Source organism: Myxocyprinus asiaticus, chromosome 29 (assembly GCF_019703515.2).
Source record: "Myxocyprinus asiaticus isolate MX2 ecotype Aquarium Trade chromosome 29, UBuf_Myxa_2, whole genome shotgun sequence".
Taxonomy (NCBI): domain Eukaryota; kingdom Metazoa; phylum Chordata; class Actinopteri; order Cypriniformes; family Catostomidae; genus Myxocyprinus; species Myxocyprinus asiaticus.
In genome coordinates this window covers 21,852,967-21,878,577 of record NC_059372.1, presented here as the reverse complement: position 1 = coordinate 21,878,577, position 25,611 = coordinate 21,852,967, and the positions used below count along the sequence as shown (strand labels likewise).

The window sequence follows — 25,611 nt, the reverse complement described above, 5'->3', positions numbered from 1 at the left end:
TATAGTTGTATCTGCATATTAAGCTGGGATAGAAGAAATAATTTTAACACTGAAAAAGTTATATATTCAGCTTTAAGACACATTTGATTTTTTTTTTATAAATTAACACAGATAACCCCTGCTAGAGATAACAGTTGCACATTTTACTCTTGAAAAACGTTATAATTCTGAGATATAGCCCTTGTGACAACTAAACTTTCCCGTGTCACAACTAGCCCAGTTCTCAACTGTTTATTCTTCACTGCATATCTGTATATATATATATATATGTATATATATATATATATATATATATATATATATATATATATATATATATATATATATATATATATAAGCCTGATTTAAAATCTTTTTAAAGAGACACAACTATTTTAATGTGCCTATACACTCAAAATAAAATTAGAATAAAAATTAAGAGTTATCTTTAATAAAATAAAAAAAATATATTTAAATTTTTATTCATTTAATTTGTTAAACATTGGACAATTCAATTTTATCAAAATGTAATGTAATCTTAAAAATAGGCTAAAATATTTTTTTAGTGTACAAACATACCGGATTTATGCAGGACAAATAGAGGTAAAAAAAAAAAAAGAAAATACACCGAAACGTGTTGAACAGTTGGCATCCAACAGTATCTAGTCAAACTTGAGGTCACGTCACAATGTAACTAGTGTAGTGGCTGTCCAATGAGGGTCTCTGATGATGCGGAGTCATGGCGCTGACATGAGCGAAGAGAAAACGGACACCCCTTCCAAAGTTATACGCTAGTTTGATATCTGAAAAAATTATCCCAGTCTGTTGAACTATCCGAAGCTGAGATCAACCGAAATCGTTAACTGTAGTGTTTGGTAAGTACAAAAATGATAGAAAAAGTCTGTGGATGAAGGTGAAAATGTGACGGTCGTGGTGTTGTTTTTCTCAGCCGAAGGAGACTGCAGACGGTTATTGTGTCGGAAACCGATTTCACGTCTGTTTCTATAGTGATCATGACACGAGACTTTGCTTAGAATTCCCGTATTTATTACGATAGAGTGAAAATTATGTGAGAAACGTGTTCGTTTTCATTTGCTGCTTGTATATAGTTGGCAATAGGTGAAGATGAGCAATGCCATGCATGACAATAGCAATCAGGTCAAGTCTTAAAATAGCTGTATTTTGATGGTCTACTGATTGTAAGCTAAAGCAAAAGGCCTAATGAAGTGGTAAAACATGTTTAACACCGGTAGTTCATTAATTATTTGATCAATACATTTGTAAACATAGGCTACATTAGATGCAGTGCTATGAGTTAGGTTACCCACTGAGATTGTTGTGTTTGGAAACGTGTAGTGCAGCATCTGGGAGTTTGATAGTTTTCACATTTATTTAACACAGAAAATATTTTAGAAGCATTACATTTGTCAGTGCATTTGAAATTGTAAAATAGTGTGTTTGCTGACCACATAAAGCCACACAAAATATTATATTCTAGGCAGTACTACAGATTCACACAAATTAACCACATCTTATCTTTATTACAAGGGCTCATTCAAGTGTCCTCATAAGAAATGTGATGGGTAGAGGACTTATTTAATGCCTTTTTAGGGTGAAGGGTTTGCTCCGCTTCTCTGGGCTTGAGCTGGTGGAATGCAGAGCAGTGGCAGCTGTTATTATAATGGGCATTTCTCAGCCAGGTGCAACATTACACTGCAGGCCACTAGTGGGTTATAGACACAAACAGGGAGTACAATGGCTGTGCATCCCTTAGTGGCATGTAAAGCCTTCTTCTGTGTTTATTTATTTAATATATTCAGTAGAAGTTATTCTGAAGTTTTACGAAGACCAATGTTTAGAATGGAAACCTTGAAAACTATAACAAAGTACTTATATTTGGGTTACATATCAAGGTTTCTCCATGATAAGTCAGATCGTGTCTGTACAGTTGTAAATTCTTGTAAAATTAGCTCATGTCTTTTTAACCTGGCCATTTTCACAACGTCCAGGCAGTTGGAACAATTTTAAGCCACAGCAGTCTTTTAAATTAAATGGATAATTCACCCAAAAATGAAAATTCTTTCATAATTTACTCACCCTCATGCCATCTCAGATGTTAATCCATATCTTAAGAAGCGATATGATAGGTGTGGATGATACAGATCAATATTTAAGTCCCTTTTCACTATAAATTCTCCTCCCTGCCCATTAGGTGGCGATATGCACAAAGAATGTGAATCACCAAAAACAAAAGAATAATAATTTGAAAGTAAAATTGGAGATTTATAGTAAAAAAAAGAAAAAAAAAAAGGACTTAAATATGGTTTTGTTTCTCACCCACACCTATCGCTTCAGAAGACATGGATTTAACCACTAGAGTTGTATGGATTACATTTATGCTTTTCTTTTCTTTTTTTTTTTTGGATGAACTATAACTTTAAGATTATTTAGACATCAGCTACTGATTTAAAGTTCTAATTGAACTTTTGAAAGGAAATCACTTGCATTTGCAACCAAATTTCACGCTATGTGACTAAAAATTTATGTATTTGGGAACTGGCTGGGAAATGTTTAAATTTCACTCAGTGAATGAATTGTGAAGTATAGTGGTGGAGTATTCAGCAGCGAGATCCTTTCACTGCGTGTTGGGAGTAAATGTAGTTACGTGTAATGTGTGTCCAAAGACGAGATACACGCAACCCATTTGTCTCTGAATAGTGTCTCTTTTAATACCCTTTCTGTTCTTTACAGTCAGTTGTTGATCATAAACAACAAAAAAGAAACATTTCATTCTAATCAGGCATAGCACTGATGAGATAAAGCCATTCGAGTCTCTTTCGTTAACATGCGCTTATTTAAAGACACTGTTTACAGAAATGCATGTTTACAGAAATGTAGGATTCCCTTAAAGAGACTTTTAGAGGTTTTTAGCACGTTTTCAACAAATCAGTGTAAATACCTGTAAATAGTTCAAATTATGCAATTAAACAATACAAATTTAACAAAATAATATATGCAATATAATATTATATTTATTGATTAAATATATTGATTTGTTCATTTTTAAAAAGCTAAAATGTGACCAAAATGATGAAAAACTAATTAAATATAATTAGTAAAAATAATATTTTCGTATAGTAGCTTGTAAGAAGGTCCTCTATAAAATTCATAGAATTAGCTGGGAGAGAATTTCTTTCATATGTAAGCAAAAGTGACATTATAACTGAAATATACCCATATGAATCGATACTGAATTGAAATCGTAATCGAATCGAGAAATCTGTATCGATACCCAGCCCTATTCAAGTAAAAAATATTCTGTCTGGTAGCCTGACGTACTCAGCATTAGGGCTGAAAATATTAGTCGACATTATCGACAATGTCGACAATAAAAAAAATTTAGACAAATTTTCGTTTTCGAATAGTCGTTTGATCTCATTTAACGTAACATGAGATCACATTAAACTCTGATGCACAAGAGCAGCACTGCAGTTCGTGCCTAACTGAGGAGAGGAAGAAAACACAGCTCACAGTCCAGATGCACTCTAAACTTTCACAGCTTCAGGTTATGTAGATCGCAAAGTATGAGGGAATTATAATGCAAAAATACAAAATAAGTAAATACAGAAGCACTCTCATTGTGGAGTCTTTATTATTAGTAAGCACGTTTATTACAAGCTGAATAGTCTGTTAAAAGCTAACGATTAATCATAGTAATAATTGCCTGAATAGTCGATTAATCGTTCTAATAATCGTTAGATTAGTCGATTATCAAAATAATTGTTAGTTGCAGCCCTACTCTACATGATTGTTACACTATATTTCGAAGCCAGCATTATCCATAACTGGTTTAACATCACAGATACAGTTTTGAGTAACATGTATATAGTCCTACTGATGTTTTAGAAACATAAAAAAAGGCATTTTACTCTAAAAAAAAATATATATACACTGTAATACATACGACAGCAAATGCTACATCACCAAGTGGGGTTTCCTGTCCATAGTCACGACTCCTTAGTTACTATAGATCATGACCCCTTGTTGACACATGACATGACAGGAGGTCACATTCTCCTCTTCACTCATGTTAAGAGTGTCTTATTGTGAAAGATTGCTGTTGGTCACTGTTAGCCAGTCTATTCTGGGACCAACTGGTAAACAGACTACCAGTAAGCACTTTGGCATTCATGTTGCCTAATACCCAACAGGTATGAAAGGAACGAGATGGTTGCTTTATAAACCATGATCTATTAAAAATAGAGCCTTCAACTTATGCAGTGCAGTTGGATTCTCTTTGAACTGCTGGTTTGTTTTAAGAGCACTAGCTCATTGTCAAGAATTGATTTGGATTAGATAAAAATAAATGCTAGTAAGAAAGGCATTTATAGGGATAGTTCACCCAAAAATGAAAATTCTGTCATCATATACTTTTACATGGAACACCAAATGAAATGTTTGCCAAAATGTTGGCCTCAGTCACCGTTTATTTTATTGTATGGAGAAAAAAGATAAATGTCTGCTTTAAAGAACCCCTATAAAAAAATAGTTAACATAATCTCTGTCAGTTAGGTTTTTCAGGTAACTTTTTTTATCAAACAGCTGTCGTATTATTCCTCAGTCCTTCTGCTATGCAAAATGTAACCTAGGACCCTCGCTGAAAATATTAGAGTTTTGCTGTCAAAAGCAGGTCTGTTCTGTGCAGTGTTCTGACCCTTTGAGGCCCCCCCCCCCACCCCCTCTCTCTCTTCCACTCACTTTCCTTCTCTCATCCTCTTTGATGAGCCAACCTTCATAAAACTTCGCTAAGCTGTCTGTTGCATAAGTGGATCTCTGCATGGAATGTCACAAGGATATGCAGTATATAGACATTTTGTGCATTCGAGGACAAATTTGTTTGACAACCTGTTTTGATACCTGACATTGGAGATGGAAATACCTTTTTATTTTCAACTCACAGACTGCAATCTACAGTAGGCACACTAATAGTATTTTTGACCACTGAAAAAATAATTTCTTCATTTGCCTGCCTTGTGACTCTCTTGGAGAATACAAACAAAGAGAAACAGTCTCATAAATATTTATGTAGACTGCTAAATTGCCTTTTAAAGTTATGACATTTTTGAGGTTATTGTGAAGTAATTGTCTTTGAGCAGACAATATGTAAGATTGTGTTCATTTTACTCTTAAAGGAATAGTTCACCAAAAAATGTAAATCTTGCCGTCATTTAGTAACCATCATGTTATTCCAACCTCAGATTGTTTTTTTTCTCCTATGCAACACCAAAGATGTTAGGCAGAATGTCCAAGAGGCTTTTCCACTTTCATTCAGTTTCTTGCCTAAGCTCCACAAGTACCATAAAATGATCAAAAAAGTGGTCCATATGACTTTCTTTTCAATATTATATTATTTAAGTCCTCTAAAGCCATACAATACAAAAGTACCATTAAAAATACATCCATTACTTATATTTCCTTCCACCAGAGTTCACAATTCTCATTGTGTTCATTTTAGGATTACCAGTAAAAATTTCAGTTTGTTCCTCACACAATATTATTGTATCACTTCAGAAGACTTGGAATATAGCTCATGAGTCATATGGACTACTTTTATGGTGCTTTTCATTTTGTGTTTCACTAAAAAAAATAAAAAAAGAGCTAGAAAGACATGAGATTAAGTAAGTGATGACAAATGTTAATTTTTGGGTGAGTTATTCTGTTAAACTTTATATTTGGTGCTGGTTGAGGAGTTACTCGGAGTGGGGAATGGGACATTTATGTAATCACTTCCAGTAAGAGAAGCTGAAGGGTGTGAAGAGACCCCGTCCCCCTCTCAGTCTGTGAAAATGGACACTGCTGGTGTATTTATAAACCAGACACAGCGACGAGCACTCTTTCTTAAGAGATCAACGGTTGCACACATTCGTCATAATCGTATGATATTTCGTTCTAGAAGCTACTGTGGCCTTACGTGCTGTCCTTTTGTAATTTTAAAGGCTTTGAGAGGAAACACAGGTATGCGGCAACTACATTTGAAATTTGAGGTTTTCTCTTTTAAGGAAATTGTTTCATACTGTCTAAGTCAAGTGAGACAAATGTGCTTATGTGTCTACTAATAAAACTTCTTTTTTCTGTTTATGGATAAATCTAGTGTTCTGAGTGGAAGTACGCAAAGAGAGACACATCAGACTAAAGGGAGTTGCTATGGAGAAGCCAGTTTTACAAACGCAGCCCTCTATGCTGCCCTTCTTTGACACGGCCCATGCCGTCAACTTGCTCCGCGGTATCCACGAGCTCCGCGCTGAGCGTAAATTCTTTGATGTCACATTGTGTGCTGAGGGCAAAGAGTTCCACTGTCATCGAACTGTGCTAGCAGCTGCCAGCACCTACTTTCGCGCTATGTTTACCGGTACCCTGCGAGAAAGTCTAATGGACCATGTAGTACTGTATGAGGTATCAGCCGAACTCTTGGGCCTTCTTGTGGACTTTTGCTACACAGGCCGCGTCACTGTCACACACGACAACGTGGATCTCCTACTCAAGACAGCGGACCTCTTCCAATTCCCTTCTGTCAAAGAGGCATGCTGTGCTTTCCTGGAACAGAGGCTTGATGTCTCCAACTGCTTGGAGATCCAGGACTTTGCAGAGGCTTATGCCTGCCGTGAGTTAGCCGCAAATGCTCGCCGTTTTGTACTCAAGAACATTATGGAGCTGGCGAAGAGCATGGACTTTGAAAGGCTGTCTTGGAAGCGACTACTGGAGTTTGTTTCTGATGATGGCCTGTGTGTGGATAAGGAAGAAACAGCATACCAGATTGCCGTGCGCTGGGTCAAAGCTGACTTGCAGCACCGCTTGCATTACTGGCCTGAGCTGCTGCAGCAGGTACGCCTCCCGTTTGTTCGACGTTTCTACCTTCTGGCCCACGTGGAGAGTGATCCACTGGTCTACTTGTCACCGGCATGTTTACGGTTGGTCAGTGAGGCACGTAGCTTTCAGTCATATGAATATGACCGCCATGACCAACCCGGGCATCGAATGCGCCCCCGTCCGTCCACTGGCCTGGCTGAAATTCTGGTGGTGGTGGGAGGATGTGATCAGGACTGTGATGAGCTTGTTACTGTGGATTGCTACAACCCTCAAACTGGACAGTGGAGATACTTAGCTGAATTTCCAGACCACCTCGGAGGTGGCTACAGCATAGCAGCCCTGGGCAATGACATTTACGTGACAGGTTAGTAAAGAACAACCAATATTTATTCCAATATTTTTCATTACAATGATTGCAATTATATTTGCTCAGTTGTCTGTTAACTGATATGCAGAACCAAAATTTGTTTTATGTTTAGTTTTTGACAATTATATTAGAACAACAATAAAAAACATTATTAATATTTTTAAAATAATAGTAATATTTCTGAAAAGTTGTTCTACATTTTAAATGGTCACAAATTAAATTTCTTCTGTGTTGGACTATCTCTAAATGAATGCTGCTGAACTCTGTGGAGTGAAGCGTCAGCATAAAACCACGTATTGCACCTCCGTCAAGCTCAGTTGATTGCTGCTGACCTTTCGAAGTGACAGCCAATCAATAGGCTACTGGGCAATTTCCATAAATGCATTTTGTCTCACTAATGATGCCTTTTAGAGTAGCTACAAAGCAACAATAAATATTTAAAAACTGTCAAAGTTCATGAAGAGATATTGAATTCTGTCATAAATAATTTTTATTCATAAATATTTACGTTATTGTTTCCGTTTTTACTCAGAGTTTTTTAGTGGATGTTTTCAAAAATGTTTCACTAGGGAAAATTTTTAATTTTTTATCAAATATTGAAATGAAAGATCTTATATAATGTTCATTGTGTATATTACTGTATTAGATATTGTGTATATTACCTTTTAAAACTACTTTGATTTTGCCATGAAAATAGCCAGTGATGCTGACATGGCAATAAAAATAAATACATTACCGTTCAAAAGTTTAGGGTCACTTACTCATTCTTTATTTTTTTTATTTTTTATTTTTTTTTTCACATTTTAGAGTAATCGTAAAGTCATCACAACTATGGAATAATAGAAATGGAAATATGGGAATTATGTTGTGACTATTTTATATTTTAGCATCTTCAAAGTGGCCACACTTTGTCTAGAATTTGCAGACATGTACTCTTGACATTTTCTCAACCAACTTCTTGAGGTTTCACCCTGGGATGCTTTTTAAACAGTATTGAAGGAGTTCCCATCTATGTTGGGCACTTACTGGCTGCTTTTCTTAATTATTTGGTCCAAGTCATCCATTTAAAAAAAAAAGGTTTTTAAATAAAATTTTAGTATTGTAATTAAATAAATTAATATGTTGGCACAATTATATTTTTGTCTACAAGACTAATTTCAACCATTTAAGCACACGCCTTAAAGGTTTTTAAGATCATGAGAAACATTTCATTGAAGTGACCCCAAACCGAGCCATTTTCTGGACTTTTTTTCACTTAGAGTCCAAATACACTGGGGGCTAAAAGTTTGGAATAATGTACAGATTTTGCTTTTATGGAAAGAAATTGGTACTTTTATTCACCAAAGTGGGATTCAACTGATCACAATGTATAGTCAGGACGTTAATAACGTGAAAAATTACTATTACAATTTGAAAAAAATTAAACTACTTCAAAGAGTTCTCATCAAAAAATCCTCCACGTGCAGCAATGACAGTTTTGCAGATCCTTGGCATTCTAGCTGTCAGATTGTCCAGATACTCAGGTGACATTTCACCCCACACTTCCTGTAGCACTTGCCATAGATGTGGCTGTCTTGTCGGGCACTTCTCACGCACCTTACAGTCTAGATGATCCCACAAAAGCTCAATGGGGTTAAGATCCATAACACTTTTTTCCAATGATCTGTTGTCCAATGTCCATGTTTCTTTGCCCACTCTAACCTTTTCTTTTTGTTTTTCTGTTTCAAAAGTGGCTTTTTCTTTGCAATTCTTCCCATAAGGCCTGCACCCCTCAGTCTTCTCTTTACTGTTGTACATGAAACTGGTATTGAGCGGGTAGAATTCAATGAATCTGTTAGCTGAGGACATGTGAGGCGTCTATTTCTCAAACTAGAGACTCTGATGTACTTATCCTCTTGTGTAGTTGTACATCTGGGCCTTCCACATCTCTTTCTGTCCTTGTTAGAGCCAGTTGTCCTTTGTCTTTAAAGACTGTAGTGTACACCTTTGTATGAAATATTCAGTTTTTTGGCAGTTTCAAGCATTGTATAACCTTCATTTCTCAAAACAATGATTGACTGATGAGTTTCTAGAGAAAGAGTTTCTTTTTTGCCATGTTTGACCTAATATTGACCTTAAGACATGCCAGTCTATTGCATACTGTGGCAGCTCAAAAACAAACACAAAGACAATGTTAAACTTCATTTAACAAACCAAATAGCTTTCAACCATGTTTGATATATAATGGCAAGTGATTTTCTAGTACCAAATTAGCAATTTAGCATGATTACTTAAGGATAAGGTGTTGGAGTGATGGCTGCTGGAAATGGGGCCTGTCTAGATTTGATCAAAAATGACTTTTTTCAAATAGTGATGGTGCTGTTTTTTACATAATTTTTATAAACCAGACACAGCGACGAGCACTCTTTCTTAAGATGTCCTTGCTATACTTTGTGATCAGTTGAATGCCACTTTTTTGGCATCAGTTTGAATGCCAAAGTACCAATTTCCTTCCGAAACAGCAAAATCTGTACATTATTCCAAACTTTTGGCTGCCAGTGTACATGTATTCAATTTTAATCGTGCACATGTCACACTTTATTGCCTGGCAAACTTGTAAAATTGCCCCTCTGTGACGCTATCTGCAGTGCTTCTCATGTGGAAATCAAAGTGGTGCTTTGACACCCTGACATGAATCATGCGAAAAAATGTAATGTGTTTTTCACTTAAGAATGAATAACTATTACATAAAAAAAGTTAAATAATTTACACAAACAATACATTTAATCCGTTACTTCAATTGTGAACACCATTCTTTCCTGTTGAACACACAGTGGTGTAATGGCATTGGGTGCTATTCTTTAGAGACCTACAGAATGGTCCCATTCATCGGTAGATCTAATATTAATGAATCGATAACTGATTAAGTTAAAAGGTTTTAAAAATAGTACAAATTTTGGTCAAAACATGTATCTGTCTATCTCTACAAAAATAATATAATTACTGTTTGGGACTGTCCAATCTGTACAATGATTATTTCATACTTGGGTAATATAAGATAGAAAATCCCGAAGAGTCTCCAGAGCACCTTCAGAGTGTCCTTCTTTCAAAATAATTTATTACATCATGGCAGCAATTATATTAATAAACCTCTGTGTATTTGGCTAAATGAGAGCATGGTAACGGGACATGGTGTTCTACCAGATCAGCAATGTTCAGCATGCTATTAGGTAATAAATAAGTTGTTTTCAGAAATGGACAATGTTTCAATTGATAAAACATCTCAGGCGGTTGCATGCTGCCTCTATTTGTGAAACAAACAAAACAAAAAAATGGCAAAGTGCCCTTTGCTGTTACATAAATGCAAATGTTCTGATGTTTAAAAAGGTTCCTGAGCACTGGCAGGCTTAGTTACTGACTAATTTTTCAACTGATTTAAAGTCCCAAATTATGTCGCCCCTATATATATATAGTAGCAGGATACTTTGATGCACATAATTTGTAGGAGACTTACCTTTTGTTGAAAAATGGTACATTGATATAAACCAGATTTACAATTATTTAGTTTGGTATTGGTAAGTTTGAAAAGTAAGAACAACACATGGTATTTAAGAAAGTCTAGCAATGTCTCTGTAATTGTTCTCCTAAAAGCGCAGTTCTGTTAGTGCAAAAATATTAGGAAACAGTATGGCCTATCTACTGTCAAGGAACAGTCGTGCTGTTTTCTGCTGTTTGGTATGTGTTTGTTCGCAGTCCGAAAAGAAAACAAAATTTGAGTTTTGTTGCTTTTAGTGTCATTTAGCTTTAAAGTTACCTATATGCTAGTTGACAAAATCAACTTTTTAGCAGGTTATACAAATTAAAAATGTAGTCTTTCTCTTCTGTGAAAACTGGCCAAAAGTAATGATGACTCATGTTGCATTACATAGATTTTTGTCCAATCATGTGCTCAATGACAAATTTGGCAATAAAAAAAAATAAAAAACAGATGATTTCATGAGGACATTTTTTCTGGGCCTCAAAATGCAAGTTACACTTCCTCTTGTAAAATTCCTTCATTTTGTAATAGGTGGCTCTGATGGATCACGTCTGTATAATTGTGTTTGGCGCTACAACTCCAGTGTGAATGAGTGGACAGAAGTCTCCCCCATGCTGAAAGCCCGAGAGTACCACAGCTCTTGTGTTCTGAAGGGCCAGCTCTATGTGGTTGCCTTGGACAGCACTGAACGCTATGACCATACCCTTGACTGCTGGGAGGCCCTTCCACCCATGCTGCATCCCATGGATAACTGTTCTACCACGGCATGCAGGGGGCGGCTCTATGCCATTGGCTCTTTAACTGGAGAGGACATGATGGCTATTCAATGCTACGATGCAGACAGCAATCGCTGGACCCTAGTGAACAGTGGAGAGTTGCCTCCATGGTCCTTTGCCCCCAAATCAGTGACTTTAAACAGCTTGATCTACTTCGTAAGGTGAGCATTGTGCTGATTTCAATGAAATAATATATATTCACAAATATAAAGTGTCACATTCCTAGTGTTTAGCTGGCAATGGAGGGTGAAAGGCAAGTAAGTGAAATTTAATTCAATTATTTGAAGTTTCTCATGAAAATGGTTGTGTTTCAGGGACGATTCAGCAGAGGTTGATGTCTACAACCCACAGAAAAACGAATGGGACAAGATTAGTCCCATGATGCAAGTATGTACAATTTTCCTACTCTCAATCCATAAATTGTACAAAGCCCTTTCTTACACTGTCTTTAAAGGTATAGTTCAACAAAAAAGAAAGAAAATTCTGACATCATTAATCCTCATATTATTCCATAACCCTTTCCCCCCTGACTTTTTTCTGTGAAACACAAAAGGAGAAATTTGAAAGAATCCATTGATCGATTTTTTTTTTTTTTTTTTTTTTTCATGCCATTATAATGAATGGGGACTGGAACTGTCAAGCTTTAAAAAGGACCCAAAACATCATAAAAGTGTAGCTGAAAGTAGTTCATAAAATTTGTAGTCAATTCTGAAGATGCATTATAGGTGTGTGTTCTGAAGCCATCTGATAGCTTTGTGTGTGGAACAGACCAAAACTTAAGTTGTTATTTACTGATAATCTTACCTCTCCAGAGAGCTGTTAAAGTAAGTGAATTGAACTTGAGATCTGGATCGGACCAATTTATGAATGAATCAGGTGTGGTGAACTGGATCAACTGATTCATTGAAAAGGTCTGACTCAAAAAAACAGTTAGTTCACAAAAGACCATTACTTCAGTAACGACTCTGTTCCTCATACAAATCTAGAGTAGCACTACTTTTATTAAATTTTTGACAGTTTTATAGTGCTTTTAGCTCTTATTCCCTATCCTTTTTACTTGCATTGAAAGAATCGACCAGTCTATTCTTCAGAATTTCTACTATTGTGTTCCATGGAAGAAAGAAATATATATGGGTTTAGAACGACATGAGGGTGAGAAAATGGTGATGGAATAATACATTTTGTATGACCTGTCCCATTAAATGTGCAAACAACAAAATCTCACACTCCACAGGTTCATGTTGGAGGCAGTGTGGCAGCTCTGGGTGGTCGACTCTATGTGTCCGGTGGTTATGACAACACATTTGAGTTGTCCGACGTGGTTGAAGTCTATGATCCTACTTCTCGATCTTGGACCCTGGCCGGCCGCCTGCCCCAGCCCACCTTCTGGCATGGAAGTGTTAGCATATTTCGACAGTTCATGCCCCTGGTCTCTAGCACCTTCGAACCCATTGACATACCTGAGGCAAATGCCATCCACCTCCACAGACACCACCGCAACCAGGCACTTTACAACCACAACAATGTCAATCAGAACCACAACCAAGATGTCAATCAAGTGCATTAAGGTCTTTTAAATCCACAAGACTGAAGTTTTCTTGGACATTTGCAAATGGTCATTCATGTGACATTGCTACTAGGTGTTTTGCACTTTATCACATATTCACCTCAACTTGGCATTAAAGGGAGCTGGTGAATAGACAATCAATGTTTGCATTATTTCACCTTTAAATGTTGCATGCGGTTCTAATGCTGGATGTGTTTACTATGAACATGGGCTTAAAATCAAAGATTAAATTGACTTTTTATGAACGAGTGCCTGCAAGAGTGTTTGGCAAACTTCAAGCAATCCATACCTTGAAAATATATGGAAGTTCCACTTATATTATTACATTGTGTTACCAGTATATACCTTTTAAAGTAATTCAGAACATTGTGACTTCAAGTCCACATCACAAATTACACGTAAATTTGCACTTATAAAAAATTTCATTTTGAGAGCCCAATCATTCCACAAGGTAAGTGTTTGGATCTACTTAACTGTAGATGCATCTTTGTTGTGTGATTGGGATTTCAGTGTTCTGCAATGTGGAAAAGAGATGGCTGTTTACATAAGCAGAGAAGAGTCTGAAATGAATATTTTGCAGAATCCAAGGCTTTCCAAAAACAGGATACACTTTGATAAAAAATGGAAAAACTGGGCCATAGTATAACATGTTTTTTATGTTCATCTGGCTTAAATTGCATTTGTCAGAAAATATACAGTAGCATGCATGTTCTCACATTTTCTGTGAATTTGTGTCAGACTCTCTGAAATACTCTCATATTTTAATAGTAAATTAAGTTTATTTATGAATATGTAGTCGTGTTTTTTTAGGGAAGATTTTTGAGGAACAGCTGTTTGTATTAAGCTGTTTGCTGAAGACATGAAGAATGACAAGAAAGTATGTGAAGCTATTGTTATTGTAAAAGTTTGTATGTAAAATTGCATTAGGATGCTGTACTAATAACTGGAAGCAGTAATTCAGTATCTCCATATCCTTGTTTAAATGTGTGTGTTTGATAATACCAGTACTTATGAAACTGATTATTTACAGAACGCTGAAGTGGTACTTTTATTTTTCTTAAAGACTGTTTAGTTTGCTTTGTGGCCAAAATCATTTTAACAATATGGATTAGACGTTTTGATTTGTGTCATAATGTTTGTTATTGTGGTCAACAAATAAATGACAGGCAGTGCTTTGGCTTTGTTTTTTCATTTGTGATATCACAAGACAAAAATTGTCCTTCAGTACATGTTCTGCACAACCCTTGAGGGAATTGGGGTATAGGCTAAACTAATTTTCCATTTCGTTGAAATTAGTATATCCAAGCCTCAAGTAAATCAGTGGAAGATACCATGTCATTTAAGGAAATGGAAAGCAGCTTAAGCTTGTCTGCAATGAATATTCAGTGAAAGATCTGAGACTCCATAATGAGGATACAAATGAAAGATTAAGCAGTTAAAGAAGTTCAGCAAAAAATGAAAATTCTGTCATTATTTACACTTTTACATTATTTTTTTAACATGTTAAAAACCTGTATACATTTTTTTTTCTTCTTCCATGGAACATTAAAGGAGATGTTTGGCAGAATGTAGAAGGTGCTCTTTTTCATACAGTGAAAGCAAGGAGTGGCCAGGGAATTTTTAAAGGAATAATCTGGATTTAATACGTTAAGTTCATTCGACAGCATTTGTGGCATAATGTTGATTACCACCAAAAAAAAATAAAAAAATCGACTCATCCCTCCTTTTCTTTATAAAATAAAAAATCGAGGTTACAGTGAGGCACTTACAATGGAAGTGAATGGGGCCAATTTTTGGAGAGTTTAAAGGCAGAAATGTGAAGTTTATAATTTTATAAAAGCACTTTAATTCTTCTGTTAAAACTCTTGTATTATTTGAGCTGTAAAGTTGTTTAAATCGTCGTTTTTACAACTGCTACAAAATTTTCACTATTTCAGTGATTTTAAAGTATTATGCAGACAAATCTTATCCTGCTTCAACAAGATCATTAGTTTTTTGCAGTTTATATTTTTTAAATGAAGAATGACAGTGCAAAAGTACAGACTAACCTACATTTAGAGAAAGAAAATGCATTTATTTTGACAGTTTATTAATGTATTTGAATAAATAAAAAATACAATTATTTGACAGATTTTTATTTTTTTGCAACACTTCTGACAGTTAATTTAAAATTACATGTTTTATATATAAATGGTCTTAGATTTACAGTAGTTTTTTGTAATAACAATAGTAATTATATGTACTTAAGCTTTTCTTTATCATTCTTTTAAAGATAATTTTTTAGAGGTGTATGACTCTATTCTAACAATTAATATATCTTAAAGGTAAAAGATTTCATGGAATCATAGGGAGATAGAATTACAGTAATAGATGTTAATTATGGTAAAGCTAATTACTGTTTTTTTTACAGTTTATCTGTTTTATCTATGTTTTTAATCCAACAGTACTTTCTGTTTTTCAACAGACATTTTCCAGCACCCCTACTGCCTGAAAATTACCGTTTTTTTAACACTTTTTTTTTTTTTTTTTTACAGTGTAGGTTTTGTTGACACCGGCATGGCAACGAAAAATTGGTTATAAACTTTACACTGAAACAGTTAATACGCGATTTTATCACTCTAAAATAATGTTAACATGTATTTTGTTTATTGTTTTGTGGTTATACTTTTGAAATTGTGAGTATTTTTACGTTTTTGGATTGTCCCTATTCACTTCCATTGTAAGTGCCTAACTGTAACCCCAATTTTTGCTTCTTTTTTTTTTTTTAAAGGAGGAGCAAGTCAAAAAAATTTTTTTTTTTTTTTTTTTGTGGTAATCAATATTACGCCACAAATGCTATCAACTGAGCTTAACTTATATTGAATTTTTTTGTTTTTATGTTTTTCCACTTTCATATTAAAACTAGACAATATATAGAGCTCATAATTATTTATTATTGTTCTGTTTGTTTTACATTAGTCTTAAATCTGTATGTTTAGAGTCCAAATATCTTTTAGCTTATAAAACCAGTAGAGCTCCACCACTGAACAAATTAGCTAGTACAAAAAAGAAAAGCAGAATCCATTAGATTGTTTTCTTATTGAATTAAAAACTTTCCTTTTTTGTCTATTTATCCAAACATAGAAAAAAGTGTCATCAAGAACCACACACAGCATGTCCTGAGAAGTGGACTAACTGTTGTCTGTAATATATACACATACAGTTGTGCTCAAAAGTTTGCACACCCTGGCAGAAACTGAAATTTTGGCATTGATTTTGAAAATATGACTGATCATGCAAAAAAACTGTCTTTTATTTAAGGATAGTGATCATATGAAGCCATTTATTATCACATAGTTGTTTGGCTCCTTTTTAAATCATAATGATAACAGAAATCGCCCAAATGTCCCTAATCAAAAGTTTACATACCCTTGAATGTTTGGCCTTGTTACAGACACACAAGGTGACACACACAGGTTTAAATGGCAATTAAAGGTTAATTTCCCCACACCTGTGGCTTTTTAAATTGCAATTAGTGTCTGTGTATAAATAATCAATGAGTTTGTTAGAAAAACCCACAGGTAACCTCAGGGGAAATACAGGCTGCTCTGGAAAAACACGGTGTGGTTGTTTCAAGGAGCACAATACTTGTTGACCCCTCTCCAAACATAGCGCTTATGGTTGTGACCATAAAGCTCTATTTTGATCTCGTCACTCCAAATTACAGTGTGCCAGAAGCTGTGAGGCGTGTCAAGGTGTTGTCGGGCATATTGTAACTGGGCTTTTTTGTGGCATTGGCTTCTTTCTGGCAACTCGACCATGCAGCTCATTTTTGTTCAAGTATCGTCGTATTGTGCTCCTTGAAACAACCACACCGTCTTTTTCCAGAGCAGCCTGTATTTCTCCTGAGGTTACCTGTGGGCTTTTCTTTGTATCCTGAACAATTCTTCTGGCAGTTGTGGCTGAAATCTTTCTTGGTCTACCTGACCTAAGTTCCATTACCTTGTTACGCAGGTCTTTTGACAGTTCTTTTCTGCTCCCCATGGCTCAGTATCTAGCCTGCTCAGTGCATCCACGTGAAAGCTAACAAACTGTCACCAAGACATTAACTGCAGATCCTTCAAGTCCTGTAAGCTGCAAGGTGGATCCGCCGTGGATTGGACTTGTTGGTCCAGCACATCCCACACATGCTCAAATGGACTGAAATCTGGGGAATTTGGAGGCCAAGTCATTACCTTGAACTCTTCATCATGTTCCTCAAACCATTCCCGAACAATGTGTGCAGTGTGGCAGGGCGCATTATCCTGCTGAAAGAGGCCACTGCCATCAGGGAACACCACTGCCATGAAGGGGTGTACCTGGTATGCAATGATGTTTAGGTAGATGGCATGTGTCAAACTGACATTCAAATGAATGGCCGGACCCAGTGTTTCCCAACAAAAGATTGCCCAGAGCATCACACTCCCTCCACCGGCTTGTCGTCTTCCCACAGTGCATCCCGGTGCCAAAACTTCCCCAGGTAAACGGCGCACACGTACACAACCGTCCATGTGATGTAAAAGAAAACAGGACTCGGGGCAACCTTCTTCAACTGCTCTAAGGACCAGTTCAGACGGTCACGTGCCCATTGTAGGAACATTTGACAAAGGACACGGGTCATCATGGGCACTCTGACCAGTCTGCGGCTACGCAACAGGCGTATGTGTTGTGACACATTCCTCACATAATCATCATAAGAATTTTCTGTGACTTGTGCCACAGTAGACCTTCTGTCGGTTCGGGCCAGTCGGGATAGCCTTCAAAACCCTTGCGCATCAATGAATATATATATATATATATATATATATATATATATATATATATATATCTATAGTTTAAACTACTTAGATTAGATTTAGTAAAATCAAGATGATCTTGTCTCACGTCATATTTGATGCAATGAGTCCCCAGTGTTTTTTTACTTTAATTTTTTATTTCACAATTCCAAACTTTTGAACACAATAAATTAATATCAAAACCATTTCTTACTCCTTTTTATGCAAGTGACAAGAAAGTTATTTATTTACATGGACTGACTTGTCTCATTGACTTTCAAACTTCACACTCCAATATGGACCCTCTGTAAATATCTTTGTGGTCATGTAGCATTTGCTCTGGAAACAATGAGTCTCTTCCACTTAAACTTTCCCATCAGTTCCAGAGCTGGGCAGCTCCACAACCACATTGGATTGATGGATGGGGTACAGCAGCGTCTGGTCTATCACATCTGCTACAGTAAACCCAGCCTGCTCAATTTCACCACCAGTCCTCTCAGTCACATCAAACCCTGTCTGCTCACCATTCATAGGCCCATCAGTCATTGAATATGTGTTCTGATCTCCTCCTGCTCCTCCAGCAGGGGCTGAGACCACCTGCTCCACTACAGCTGCATCTGGTTGGATCACCAAGTTAACCATGTCCCCTGCCCGAGCCTCTGTCTGACTGGAAGAACTAGATATGGGAGCTGAATTTTCATCCTCCACAACTAGGTTGCGCAGTCGTCTCTGCCTGGGGTTGTAGTTCTCTACGCGTTTGTGGATCTGGAAGTGCCGTCGCAAGTGTGCCTGACAACAGAATAAGGACACTGAGATCTAAGGCAGCAAGGAGGGAAGTATATAATAAAAATGGTTTCCTTTAGGAGGATTTAATGTTTCTGGATAGGTACCTGTCTGGTGAACTTGTAACCACACTCAGTACACTCGAATTTTCTCATGCCTTTGTGACGTCGTACATGAACACGGAGCTGCTCGATGGCTGATGGGGCATCATGGCATATTAGAAGTAAAAGTTTCAAAATTTTAATGGAATTGCAAATGTACCAACTGACAATTTTAGGGTACTAACTCTGTTAATTTTTTTAGTCTATATATACTTATGATTCATCAATAGGTGTGCAATATGCTATCATTTAGTTACTTTCATGTTGTTCCAAACCTGTATGACAAACTTTGAACCACAAAAGGAGATCTTTGGCAGTATGTTCGTCTCAGTCAGCATTCACTTTCATTGCATCTTTTTTCCAAACAATGAACGTGAATGGTGATTCTGCATCTCAATCAGGATTCAAACAACATAAGGGTGAGTAAATGATGACAGAATGTTAATTTTTAGGTGACTATCCCTTTAGATTAGTTAGATTTTATTGAAATAGACATTTGCATTTAATCACCCTTCATGCCACCCCAGATGTGTATGACTTTCTTTCTTCTGCTGAACACAAATTAAGATTTTTAGAAGAATATTGCAGCTCTGTAGATCCATACAATGCAAGTGAATGGTAACCAGAACTTTAAAGGTCCAAAAAGCACATAAAGGCAGCAAACAATACGACTCCACTTGTTAAATCTATATCTTCAGAAGCAATATAATAGATGTGGGTGAGAAACAGATCAATATTTAAGTCCTTTTTTACTATAAATTCTCCTCCCTGCCCAGTAGGTGGTGATATTCACAAAGAATGTGAATTGCCAAAAAAAAAGAAGAAGAAAGTGAAATGTATAGAAAAAAAGGACTTAAATATTGATCTGTTTCTCACCCACACTTATCATTTCACTTCTGAAGATATGGATTTAACCACTAGAGTCGTATGGATTACTTTTATTCTGCCTTTATTTACTTTTTGGAAAGTCAAAGTCAAAGTTCTGGCCACCATTCACTTGCATTGTATTGACCTACAGAGCTGAGATATTCTTCTAAAAATTTTCATTTGTGTTCAGCAGAAGAAAGTCATACACATCTGGGATGGCATGAGGGCGAGTAAATTATGACAGAATTTAAATTTTGGGGTGAACAATCCCTTTAACATAAATTATCAGTGTTAAAGTCCTATACTATATCATTCCCATTCCTTTTTAAGTGTAATTGTTCATATAACTCACCTTTAAAGGTTTTGTTGCAGATGTGGCAAAAATGTGGGCGGCCTTCTTGATGTTTGCTGGCTATGTGGCGTAAGAGAGGACCTTTCTCAGTAAAGCGCTGCTCACAGAACTCACAAACATATGGTCGCTCTCCTGTGTGTGTACGGTGGTGCTTGTCCAGACTGGCTGCTCACACAAACAGCACATTGTTAGTTAATAAAACACAAGCAATATATATGAACTACTAGATGTGGTATACCATAAACATTAAAAAGGAGGAACTGCATAGATTAATCTCTTTAAAAATGAACTGCAATGTTTCTGTGTCTGCAGTCAAGGCCTGTTAAATCACTTTGACTATATGGGAAGACTTACCTTGTGTACGAAATGTCTTGCCACAGAGGTGGCACTGGAAAGGCTTCTCTCCAGTGTGTGTTCTAAGGTGCATGTTGAGATTGGCTTTCTGAGTAAAAGCATGGTTGCAGAACTCGCACACAAAGGGACGCTCATTTCTGAAGAGAATACAGCAAAAATGCATTTTGACAGTATTACTTAGCACTAGTCCAGCTGCTAAACACAAAACGTGCAAAATGAAATACACATGTAAACACCTTGTCCTGTTTTGTTAACATTGTTTATTGTCTATTCACCACAAGTATGCATAGTTGTAGAATCTGTTCAGCTTTGCCATTAAAATGCAGTCAGAAATAATAATAAAAATAATTGTAAACAATAAATAAATCATGCTCTTTACTTGTACCTGTGAATGGCTTTGATGTGCATTTGTAGGCCATTGCGGCTGGAGGCCCGGTGACCACACTCCTCACACACAAACAGCTTCTCACCACGATGTTTGGCTGCCTCATGCAGACGCAACTCAGTGCGGGACAAGAAACACTTGGGACACAATGAGCACTAGACATAACAGATAATACATTAACTTTTATTATTTAACATTTTATTAGTAATACCCAAAATGTTTGTTTAGTTTTCAATAGGATATTACAGTTCCAAATACACTTAATGAGATATTGTAATAATAATCTATATAATCATTCTTTTTCACTCCAGGGCATAATGTTATTGCAGGCCAATTCTCTCTTCTTAGCATTAAGGCCATGAACAACTTACTGCATGGGGTTTAGGAGCTCCGTGAACTTTAATCATGTGGATCCTGAGGTCCTTCTTCTGTATGAACTGTTCTGGACATGACGTGCACTAACGCAGGACAACATAACATCGGCACAATGCCCAGTTACAGCCAGGCCAATGAGGGAAAATTTAGTTGACTAAAGGTCATTTCCACAATGGAAGACATACCTTATTGGGCATCTCTCCTGTGTGTGTGACTGTATGGAGACGCAGCTCATGTCGCTTCTTAAAGGTCATGCGACATTTGAAGCAGGAATAAACCTGGCACAAACAAAAATATCAGTACCAAAAAGTTTTTTAAAGTAAGCATTACTAATATAGTGTGAAACTATATATTAATGCAACAGCAGCCACCAAAAATCTCTCATGGCTATTTCAATTACATGTACAATACCAGATAAAAGTTTGGACACACTTGGCTGAATTAATGATTATTATGATCTTAAAAAGCTTTTGATCTAAAGGTAGCATAAGCTTAAATGCTTGAAATTAGTTTAGAAGGCAATTATAAATTGTACCTATGTATGAATTTCTTTACAAAACAAATACATTTTCCTTCAGTACTGTTCAAAAAAGCTTCCCTTGTGGATATCTCATTAATTTGGTCGAAAAAATGCAAAGTGTGCGCATTCCCTTACTTCCATGATGTTGTATTATTTCATAGTTTTGAAGACTTTACTATTATTCTGAAATGCGGAAAATAGTAAGATTAAAGGGATACTTCACCCAAAACTAAAAATTCTCATAACTCACCCTCATGCCATCCCAGATGCATGACTTTCTTTCTTACGCAGAACACAAACAAAGATTTTTAGAAGAAAATCTTAGCTCTGTATGTTCTTACAATGCACATAAATGGTGTTCTTTCAAGCTTCAAAAATCACATAAAGGAAACAGAAAAGTAATCCATATGACTCCAGTGGTTAAATCCATGTCTTCAGAAGCAATATGATAGGTGTGGGTAAGAAACAGTTTAAAATGTAAGTCTTTTTTTACTTTAAATCTCCACTTTCACTTTTAGATGTGAATGTGAAACTAAACAGGCACCACATGTGGCTTTCAGATGTAAAAGTGAAAGTGGAGACTTGTGTTCTGCAGAAGAAAGAAAGTCATACACATCTGGGATGGCATGAGGGTAAGTTATGAGAATTTCATTTTTGGCTGAACTAGCCCTTTAACCCTTCCGTACAGTTGGCAATCAACTAACACTAGTTATTGGCTGGTAGTGCATATTTATTTTGCCATTTAAAAATGTTTGGTTACATTCCATGCAAATTGCTCCCTTCTATCAAAATTACCACCTCTGTTCTGCTTAGGCAGTTCCTGGCTTCATGCTCTAGTAGGTTTTCCTTCCTGTAGTAGCACTTCCCGCATTTAGCACATTCAAAGGGCTTCTCTCCTGTATGTCTCCTAGTAAGCAGAACAAGCAGAGAAGAACATATTCAGACAGAGTATGGGGTTAATGTTATTTAAAAAATGTTCCATCATAAAAAAAAAAAAAACAGCCTCTTGACATTCAAGGGGTAAACTAACATTGATTCTTCAGAGAAATGCACAGTCTAAAGTTTACGTAGTGCACCATATAATAAAAGGCCTTGTCCATCCCTGCTCTGCATAACAAAGAGGAACATACCTGTTGTGTACTTTGAGATAGTACTTGCTGAGGAATGTTTTGTGGCATGTTGGGCATTGAACTGAGCCTTTCTTGGTGTCTTTTGATGTTCCTTCCCCGTTCTCTTTATAGGTGTTTTTTTCTTGCCATTTGCGCTTTCCCCGTGGACCCTTTGAGGTCGAGCAAGGTGAATCATGAGGCATGTACTCTTCATCAGTGCCCTCAATGAGAATTTCCATACTATCACCTCCATTATTGTCATCATCAACATCATAGTCATGGTCAACATCATCATCATTTGGATTCTCAACAGATCCATCCACCTGCTTAAAGAGGAATAAAAGTACATGTAGCACAGATCACAGATAAAATCATTCTAAATGTTTTAATGCAGTAGTAGAAGGTTAAGGTTTGCTCTGAACTTGATTTGAAACTTTTATATTTTATTTATTAAATGGATAATACATTCTACATAATACACAACTGTCTATCTACCTATCTATCGTATTGACTCTACTGAACTGAATTGAATAGAAATTTTTATATATTTTATTCTCCTTCAAATCATTATATGAATAAATAAGGGCATCATAAAATATAAAAAATGACTAAACTAGGCATATGAAATTAACCATAAATGACAATTGGTTGAATGGATGTATGAATACCTCAGTCTCACTTAAGTCTTGATGAATGAGCAGATGTCCTTCCTCAGTGGCAGCAGTCTCCTCCTCTTTGTACTCCAGAGATGATGCTTTTCTCCTTCCAGCTCCTTGTCTTGTGACAGTAGACAAGTGGCTCTCGCCAACTAGTCTACTGGGCCCTTTCACTCTCCTTCCAGAACGAGTGGTGGTCGTAGATGTTGAGGCAAGGTGGTCATCATCACTAGCTGTGACTGCTGCATCTGATTTATTTTTCGTTCCTTGCCTAGATCCAGCCTTTCCTTTTGCTGTCTGGTCAGGCAGAGAGTCTGCAGATGTCAGGGGAAAGAGTGGTATGTTTTTAGAATCTTCATTCAAGTCAGGAGACTGTAAAGCCGCCACACTTGGCGAACCCTGGCAATGTATCAAAGAATCCGGCACTGATAGTCCACTAGCTGCATTTTTAACCTTTTCTAAATTACTATCATCTAAGTGGAGTTCACCAGTGTAAAAGTAGTTAAGCAACAGCTCAAGTCCATCATCAGGGCATGCTAACGGGAGGGTAATCTGTACACATGGTGTGTTTGAAATGGGATCCTGAAACAGCTGGCTGAAGCAGGCGAGAACATTGCGATGGGCCAGATGCACCTGCCCACTCGCTGTGTTCAGCATTGCATCACAAAACTGGCCAAAACCCCTCTGCTGGTTGAGCAAAGACAGCACCCGCTGAGCATGAGGGATCCCCTGGGCACGTATTTCCATCTAGACAAAAAGGAGACATCAATCAAATCTTAACAATGATTTGAATATTAAAAAAAAATAGCACACATACACAAAACATTGTCGCTCTCCTTCAAATTATTATATAATTAAAGGGCACTATAAAGGCACTGATTAAGGGAACGTTCCAAGTTCAGTACAATTAACAGCATCTGTGGGACAATTTTGATTACCACAGAAAATTATTTTGACACTGGTTGATTAAATATTTAAAAAAAAAAATACTGGTTACGGTAAGTCAGTTGCAATGGAAGTGATCAAATGTGTGTCAAATGTATCACCATGAGATGTAAACATTATACATTTTTAAATTAATTTAGTGTAATAAAATCTCTGTTCTACAGGATTTTATTGTGATAAAAGCCCTTATGGGGGTTTGCAGGGTTTACTGGCATAATGTCATCATGATGAAAAGTTATAACTGTTCACATGTAAGGTTAGAAAGTGATTTTATCACACTAAAATCATGGTAACATATGCAATGTTTATGTCCTGTGGCTATACTTTTGAAACAGTGTATATTTTAATGTCTATGCACTGGCCCCATTCACTTCCATTGAAAGTGCCTTACTGTAACTGTGATATATATATATATATATATAAACAAGGGGCAAGTCAAAATGATTTTGTGTGGTAATGAACATTATGCGACAAATGCGGTTAACTGAGCTTAACTTGTGCTGAACCTGGATCACTCATTTAATAAAAACAATGTAAAACACTGCACAATACAAAAAGAAAATAAAAATTACAAAATGATTTGCAGATAAAGAAACTACAGACAACGAAAAAAAGTAGCATTTGAATAAATTAGTATAATAAATCTGTCTAGCTTGTGCATCCCATCATTAATATCAAGTATTTTCAGCTGCATAGTACTTCACGAAGATACAGGCTAATGTTTGTGCTTTAGGAAATTTTAAATAACCCTTTAACTTGCAATTATTGCATTTTAAACGGCCATTTAAGAAGAGGCATTGAGTGCCTTTTCATCTGTTCGTGCTCAAACATATTTTCGTGCATTATCCTATTAACTTTTGCTATACTGACTATTGATTGACTAATGTGTTACCTAAACTTATTGATAACGGTTATTGATAGGCTGAACTTTACCTAAACGTTAACTACAATGTCCGCATTTTAAAGACGCTCCCTAAACTACATGCCGCACAATTTAGCGCGTATGACTCACCTTTCGCGGATACTAGATCAATACTCTCATATCTCTTTTCATATACTGAAACGGAACATATATATGTAATTTAATTTATATTAATGACTAACTGATATGTTTTACTCCATGAATTGCTTATTTTCAGCAAAACAACGAGAAGCCATGTTGAAACATTAACAGGAAGTGACGTTAGCACTCGGCTGGAACTCTATGGTAGTTGGCCATGCAATGCATTGCGCTGGGTGAGATTTTGTTTTTTTTTTTTTTTTTTTTTTTCTTCAAATATTACCTATTTAACGTTTCA

At 36.3% G+C, this 25,611-nt stretch overlaps 2 protein-coding genes across 5 annotated transcripts; one reads left to right on the top strand and one right to left on the bottom strand.

The window, feature by feature from the left end:
- Positions 1-716: 716 nt before the first annotated feature.
- On the top strand, positions 717-14,245 carry klhl21 (kelch-like family member 21). Of its 2 annotated transcripts, none has more exons than XM_051662059.1 (5): positions 717-854; positions 6,131-7,210; positions 11,262-11,667; positions 11,821-11,893; positions 12,741-14,245. In XM_051662059.1, exons 2-5 carry the CDS (start codon positions 6,184-6,186, stop codon positions 13,071-13,073), a joined length of 1,839 nt encoding a protein of 612 aa, XP_051518019.1. In that variant the 5' UTR covers positions 717-854; positions 6,131-6,183; the 3' UTR covers positions 13,074-14,245. The 2 variants fall into 2 exon arrangements, with proteins under 2 accessions (XP_051518019.1, XP_051518020.1); XM_051662060.1 differs by lacking the exon at positions 717-854 and adding an exon at positions 5,848-5,994.
- Positions 14,246-18,002: 3,757 nt separating this feature from the next.
- Positions 18,003-25,493, bottom strand: zbtb48 (zinc finger and BTB domain containing 48). Of its 3 annotated transcripts, XM_051662056.1 has the most exons (12): positions 25,326-25,492; positions 23,857-24,115; positions 23,381-23,682; positions 22,734-23,038; positions 22,402-22,510; positions 21,269-21,361; positions 21,080-21,166; positions 20,709-20,863; positions 20,324-20,460; positions 19,970-20,134; positions 18,757-18,845; positions 18,003-18,655 (listed from the first exon to the last, which is right to left on the bottom strand). In XM_051662056.1, the coding sequence occupies exons 2-12, from the start codon at positions 24,113-24,115 to the stop codon at positions 18,230-18,232; spliced, it is 2,127 nt and encodes a 708-aa protein (XP_051518016.1). In that variant the 5' UTR covers positions 25,326-25,492; the 3' UTR covers positions 18,003-18,229. The 3 variants fall into 3 exon arrangements, with proteins under 3 accessions (XP_051518016.1, XP_051518015.1, XP_051518014.1); XM_051662055.1 differs by having other exon boundaries at positions 22,734-23,035; positions 23,381-24,115; positions 25,326-25,493; XM_051662054.1 differs by having other exon boundaries at positions 23,381-24,115.
- Between the last annotated feature and the right edge of the window lie 118 nt (positions 25,494-25,611).

Excerpts from the sequence above, each read along its gene's own strand:
- klhl21 (XM_051662059.1), top strand. The coding sequence starts at position 6,184 with ATGGAGAAGCCAGTTTTACAAACGCAGCCCTCTATGCTGCCCTTCTTT. Across the intron at positions 7,211-11,261 it reads CAATGACATTTACGTGACAG|GTGGCTCTGATGGATCACGT; the intron begins GTTAGTAAAGAA and ends ATTTTGTAATAG. Across the intron at positions 11,894-12,740 it reads AGATTAGTCCCATGATGCAA|GTTCATGTTGGAGGCAGTGT; the intron begins GTATGTACAATT and ends CACACTCCACAG.
- zbtb48 (XM_051662054.1), bottom strand. The coding sequence starts at position 24,115 with ATGGAAATACGTGCCCAGGGGATCCCTCATGCTCAGCGGGTGCTGTCT. Across the intron at positions 21,362-22,401 it reads ACTGCCTAAGCAGAACAGAG|GTTTATTCCTGCTTCAAATG; the intron begins GTGGTAATTTTG and ends TGTTTGTGCCAG. Across the intron at positions 21,167-21,268 it reads CAGGAGAGATGCCCAATAAG|TGCACGTCATGTCCAGAACA; the intron begins GTATGTCTTCCA and ends GTCCTGCGTTAG.